At 51.9% G+C, this 6,327-nt stretch overlaps 1 protein-coding gene across 1 annotated transcript in view; it reads right to left on the reverse strand.

Moving 5' to 3' along the window:
• The window catches only part of pcdh7b (protocadherin 7b), a gene marked incomplete at both ends in the record, with an annotated part of 129,011 nt that extends 123,988 nt beyond the window's left edge, over positions 1–5,023 (reverse strand). Inside the window, one exon of the mRNA XM_080544136.1 lies at positions 1,928–5,023. Coding sequence (XP_080400262.1) covers positions 1,928–5,023 — 3,096 coding nt within the window. The remainder of the gene's footprint in view (positions 1–1,927) is intronic.
• Positions 5,024–6,327: the final 1,304 nt, after the last annotated feature.

Genomic DNA, 6,327 nt, shown 5'->3' on the forward strand with positions numbered 1-6,327 from the left:
GGGAGGGATGAGAGAGAGAGAGGGGGATGAGAGAGAGAGAGAGGGGGGGGGGGGTGAGAGAGAGTGAGAGAGAGGGGGGGTGAGAGAGTGAGAGAGAGAGGGGGGGAGACGGGGGGAGAGTGTGTGAGAGAGAGGGAGAGAGAGAGAGAGAGGGGGGGGGGGAGACGGGGGGAGTGTGTGAGAGAGAGAGGGAGAGAGAGAGAGAGGGGAGTGAGTGAGGGAGAGTGTGTGTGAGAGAGATAGAGGGGCGGGGGAGTGAGAGAGAGAGAGAGAGAGGGGAGTGAGTGAGGGAGAGTGTGTGTGTGAGAGAGAGAGGGGCGGGGGAGTGAGAGAGAGAGTGAGAGACAGAGACAGAGAGAGAGAGAGAGTGATGTGGTAGGAGAGTAGGAGGCTTTGGAGAGAGGGAAAAGATGCAGTAGCAGACGCAGCCAAAGAATGAGATGGGGAATGGAGTAGAAAGGAGATAGTTGGAATAGAACAAAAAAGAAATAGAAGATGAGAGATCTATATAGTGATAGACCAAAAATAACACTTAGAAATCAGTCCCTGTGCTGAGAGAACGTACAGCACTCAGGAATGCAAGAGGAGTTGCTTCTAACACCATGTAAGAGAATGATCAATAATGCATACGAACTGGCATAGAAAAACACATGAAACAATAGGGTAAGTGTTCTTTTCCTGGCAAATGCAGATGAAAAGGACTGACTTCATAATGTATTAACCTTGTTTCGCCCCACTTGGGTCTGCCAGGAAGAAGAAAAAAAAAGAGAAGAAGAAAAAAGAGAACAATAATGATATGAATTGATTAATTCACACACTCCCCTAGAATATGAATACCCTGCCATGCCCGCAGCCACAAAAGCATTTTTACATTACAAATGATGCCACAAACAGAGCTGATGAAGAGAGGAGGCGAGAGAGGAGGAATAGAGAAACAGTAGAGGTAGAGATTGCCAGAGGGAGAGTGTGAGAGAGAAAGAGGACAGAGGGGGAGAGATAGAGAGAGAGAGACAGAGACAGAGAGAGAGAGAGAGAGAGAGAGAGAGAGAGAGAGGGCAGGGGGGGGGGACCATGAGAGAAATTAGAGGACAGGGGAAAAGCAGAGAAAGAAGGAGAAAGGGGGAGAAAGAGGGAGCTAGAGAGAGAGATAGCATTGTGAACAAGCCTGATTTCACTGCCGGGTCAGTGAATTGAAACAGACATACAGGTGCACAGGAATGTTACTTACGACCTCCTGCCCAGATGTTTCCAGTCAAATGGAATAAGCCCCGTAAAACATGACACCCGCAGCTAGCATTCCTTACAGGAACCACTCCTGTGCTTAATTTTCCAATTTCTCCCTTTTTTTCTCTTTCCCTCATGTGTTCCTCATGTGTTCCTCTAACAGGCAGAGTAGGTAGCCTTATGACAATGAAGGCAGGGGAGAGAGCTTGACCTCAGAAAGGGGGGAATCCTGGCTACACAGCCACGGTTTCCGCTGTGAAACAATAACAGCAAACCAACCAGGCCCTTGTATTTTCTGTCTACCACACTCAGACACATAATATATGCGTCGGTCAGCGATAGTGACACCCCTGTCGTAACAAACCAACCTCATAATAATAGCCCAACTGAAGAGAGAAAATGCATTTGCACGTTCACCAGCTGTGGTCACATATGCATACCTTTAGCCTAGAGAAGATTTCATCCTCATGTAGGCGACGCAATTCCTCGTCTCCGTTTCAATATCACATGTGAATGGCACTCCAAACCAACACAGATCAATACCGCTAACTTGACACACATTAGCACCATAAAAGCAATATGACTACTGAGACTAGACCTGTCAGAAAGAATTATGGTAGATAACACGCTAAGAGGGAGAAACAAAAGGACATTTGAAATAGGAGGAGGAAGAAGAAGAAAAAAAAAAGTCAATGTCTCTTACCTGTTTGTTGTACTTGTTGATGGTTTGACTGCTGTATTCAGAGCAGTGGTCAGATCCAAGGGAAATGTTATCTCCGGTGCCAACAAAGGTGTTGGCGGGGGGCAGGTCCTGGACCGCCTGGTGCTTTTTCCCGGCCGTGGGCGACTGTGGGTGAAGCTGGACCGTGGGAAGGGGTGAGCTGGACTTGTAGTGGCGGGCCAGATCTGGGCTCCCGGGCCCTCCGTTAACGGACCGATACCGGCCCATCCCGGGGCTGTCCGACAGCTTCTCGTTAACGCCGTCATAGCGCTGACCGTTGGGTTTGGAGGCCTCGACGGTCACTATGCTGCTGTACAGCGGCTGTTTGGATTTCTTATTCTTCTTGTCTTTTTTGGGCTTCTTGCCCTTGTCGTGCTGCTGGGGAGTAAAGAAGTCCTCGTGGTCCTTCTTCCCTGCCTCGTAGCCGTTCTTGTTCTTGGGGCGGCAATACCTGGCCATGACCACGATGAGGATGATGAGGATGACGGTCATGATGCCCGACACCACCCCGATGACGATGCTCAGCCGCTGCTTCCCCAGGTCGTAGTTGGGGTCGCCGGCGATGTTCGTGTTCAGGGGCGTGCCCAGGCTTTTGGCCACCTGGGACTCCACGATGGTGGAGTTGGAGAGGGTCTCGTTGACGTAGACGTGGACCAAGGTGGTGGTGCTCTGGGAAGGCTGGCCGCTGTCGTTCACCTGCACCACCAGTCTGTGGAGGCCGTAGTGTTTCTGTTCCAGCTTCCCCACCAGCGAGATGACCCCGCTGCCCCCGTCTATCTCGAACAGCTTGAAGGGGTTGCCCCCGATGATGCTGTAGTTGATTATAGCGTTTATCCCAGTGTCTGTGTCGGTGGCCATGACTGTCCTCACCACCGTCCTGATGTTGCTGGACGGGGGGAGGAGCGTGTAGGAGACGTTGCTGGGGAAGGTGACCGAGGGCGGGTTGTCGTTCTCGTCCATCACGTACAGCGTCACCGTGGCGGTGGCGGACTTGGGTGGGTCCCCACCGTCCACGGCCCTCACGCGGAACACGTAGGTGGTTTTCTGCTCACGGTCGAAAGACATGCTGGAGAAAATGGTCCCTGTGTCGTTCTCGATGGAGAAGATCACCTCCTCTTCCTCGATGAAGAGGCTCATTTCAGCGTTCTGCCCTTTGTCGGAGTCGATGACGGTCACCATGCCGACCGGGCTGTTAGGCTGAAGGTTCTCTTTCACGTAGAAGGTGAACACGTCCTGCATGAACTTAGGCTCATTGTCGTTCTTATCAGAAACCAACACCACCACGGTGGCAGACCCTTGTAGTGTGGGCACACCCTTATCTTTGGCTATCACTTTGAACTCATACCTCTCCTTCAGCTCTCTGTCCAATTTGATGTTTACTCTAATGTCCCCACTGTCTGCGTCGATGGCAAAAATCCCATTTACGGATGAGTCTAGAGAGTAAGCTATTTCTGCATTCTTGCCACTATCGGCGTCGATGGCCACCACGGTGGTCACCCTCTCTCCAGGGCCGTTGTTCTCTGGGAACGACACCTCTACTACACTCTGGCTAAAGATAGGGGGGTTATCGTTGGTGTCGCCCACTTTTACAACGAGTGAGTTATTGCTGGCCAGGCTGGGGCTTCCTGAATCCACCGCCACGATGACCACATTGTACTCCTGAGTCGCCTCATAGTCCAGTGGCGCTGACGTGTGAAGGAAGTATTTCTTTTTATTCTGCTCGCCCTCGATTTCGCTGGCCGGCTTGAGCTGGAAGGGCACGTCGCCCACCACGGTGCACGTCACTATGCCGTTCTCCCCCTGGTCGCGATCCGACACCTGAACTAAGGCGATGGGCGTGTCCACCACCACGTCCTCCGCCACGTTAGCGACACCGTCCTTCAGGAAGATGCGCCCGATTTTGCGTATCTCTATGGCGGGCACGTTGTCGTTCTCGTCCTTGATGTTGAGGACCACAATGGCCTTGTCCATTTTGGGGGGTTGACCGCGGTCCCGCGCCATCACCGTGAAGCGCAGCTGGCTCACCTCCTCGCGGTCGATGCGGTGCAGGACACTCAGCCACCCTGTGCTCTCATCCAGCCTGAGCAGCCTCCTCACTGACTCTGTGGCTGCTCCGAATACATATTCAATCTGACCGTTGACCCCGACATCAGCGTCGGCCGCTTTCAGCTGCAGGATGGGGGCACCTGGGGAGCTGTTCTCTGGCAGGTCAGCCTCATACACGCTCTTCTCAAAGCGCGGGCTGTTGTCATTCACGTCGGTGATCATCACCCTCAGGATGGCCTGGGAGGAACGCGGGGGGTCGCCCCCGTCCCTTACCCGCAGTGTGAGCTCATAGGAGTCCCTCTGCTCCCTGTCCAATGCGCCTTTAATGATGAGCTGCGGCTGCTTCTCCCCGTCGGTGGTGTCAGCCACTTGCAGTTCAAAGACGCTGCTCCTGCTCGCCCCGTCGTCGAATCTCCGCTTGCCCGAGTAATCACTGTCCGCTCCTCCCCGCCCCCCGGAGCTGGAGCCCCCCAGGCGCCTGGAGCTCTCCCCGCCGTCCTGAATGAGCTCGTACCTCTCTATTCCGTTCCTGCCGAAATCCCTGTCGGTGGCCGTGGGCAGTAAATACAGGGTGCCGATGGGTCTGTTCTCCTCCACTGACAGTGTCAAAACGGGAGAGGGAAAGGACGGGGTGTTGTCGTTGATGTCCAAAATGATGACTTTCCCCTCGAACAGGTCCACCCAGCTCTGGGCCGGTCCAATGACGGACACTTCGAAATCTATGAAACACTCGTTCTCGTCAAAGATCATTTGGCACTGCTGTAGTTTCTCCCGGTCTATCCGCCGTTGGTTGGTGGTCAGCTCGCCGGTGATGTTGTCTATCTTGAAGAAATCCGAACCGGACTCGAGGGTGAACGTCACCTCGCCGGTCACGGCCAGGTCTGCGGCCACGTTGCCTATCCGGACGTCGGCGGTCCCCTCCTCGGCTAAGCGGTACCGGAGCACCTGCTTGGCTTGGAGGGGCTGATTCACCAGCTGCGTGATGACCACCACACAGCACCACAGATAGTCCACTGCGCCAGTAGTCCTCATTGTTCCAGGCACAAAAATATTCACTTTTTTATCCTGATTTAAATTGAACGAGAGTGTCGTTTTTCTACTTTGCTTGCTTGATTCTGGTGGGGTTCAAATGAATGATCGTTTTATCGGGGGTTATGTCTCCAAACTCTTTCGTTTCAGGAGGATGCGTGAGACTTCATCCTTCTCCGGACGCCCTCCTCCCACTCAGATGCGACTGCAGTGAACATCAGCAAGTGTACGCCGGCGCTTTCTGTCTCCCCCTTTTCTCTCTACCATCACCACATTAAATGTCCTTTTCCTTTTCTTTCAATAAGAAAAACCCCGCAGTCTGAGAAAAGCAAAAAAAAGGGAAATAGTCCAGAAAGACTCAAACAGTCATTTAAGAATTGGGGATATTCTAACATGCGCGTAAAATAGCAGAATGTCCCGTACTGGTGATATAATACTATAGGATAGGGCTACTTCGCGTCTCCTTACCTTGAAGCGGTGGATAGCCTAAAAGCAGCGAATGATCTGTCCAGTCGCCTATAATAACCAGCATCCAGCCCACTCTGATTTCCTCCGGTTACTTGTAACAGCACCGTTTTTATTATAGGCTAGTTATCTCATTTGCGCACTCAATTCGGAGACCAGGAAAAAAACTCTCCAGCATGCAGAAAAACCTCTATAGCCTAATATATGCGTTAAAAAAACAACAACAACAGACGATTAATGAATATTGTAATTCCGATGAAGGTATTGGGGAACAAAAAATGTTGATACAATTCCTACGAGAGAATCCTCAGTCTGTCCCGCATGTTTTCTCTACCCAAGCGCTTTGCCTTCTGCTCCGTTCACCTGCATACGCGCCGGCGTGCGTCTGCAAGCCCTGCTATCTGCGGCACTGGGAGAGAGAGCGATGCACGAATGATATTGCAGTCTCACGCTCCTCTCTCTCTCTCTCTCTCTCTCTCCACCCCCCTCCGGTTTCTTTCCCTAAACGCGCACGTAACCAGGACTCAACTATAAAAGGTAGCCAACGAAGTATTTAGTTGAAATGAGTGAAACGACAAACGCAGGGAGAGTGATTAATCAAGATACTCAATTAAATAAGGGCAATATTTTACCAAAATGTGAAACAGTACCGCGTGGAACGACTGTGGTGCCTTCACCCCCATGACCCACTCGAATCTCGAAAGAGCTGTATTCAGGTCGCCGGCGTACATGGTTGAGTGTGTCAAATAAGTTTATTTTCTTTTATTTGTCTTCTTGGAACCATAGCGGAGACAATCATTGTGTTTCTTCCGACGCGTAATGTGACATTATGGCTTGATGTG

The sequence above is a fragment of the Nansenia antarctica genome, assembly GCF_963989245.1.
Source record: "Nansenia antarctica genome assembly, chromosome: 13".
Lineage (NCBI taxonomy): Eukaryota > Metazoa > Chordata > Actinopteri > Argentiniformes > Microstomatidae > Nansenia > Nansenia antarctica.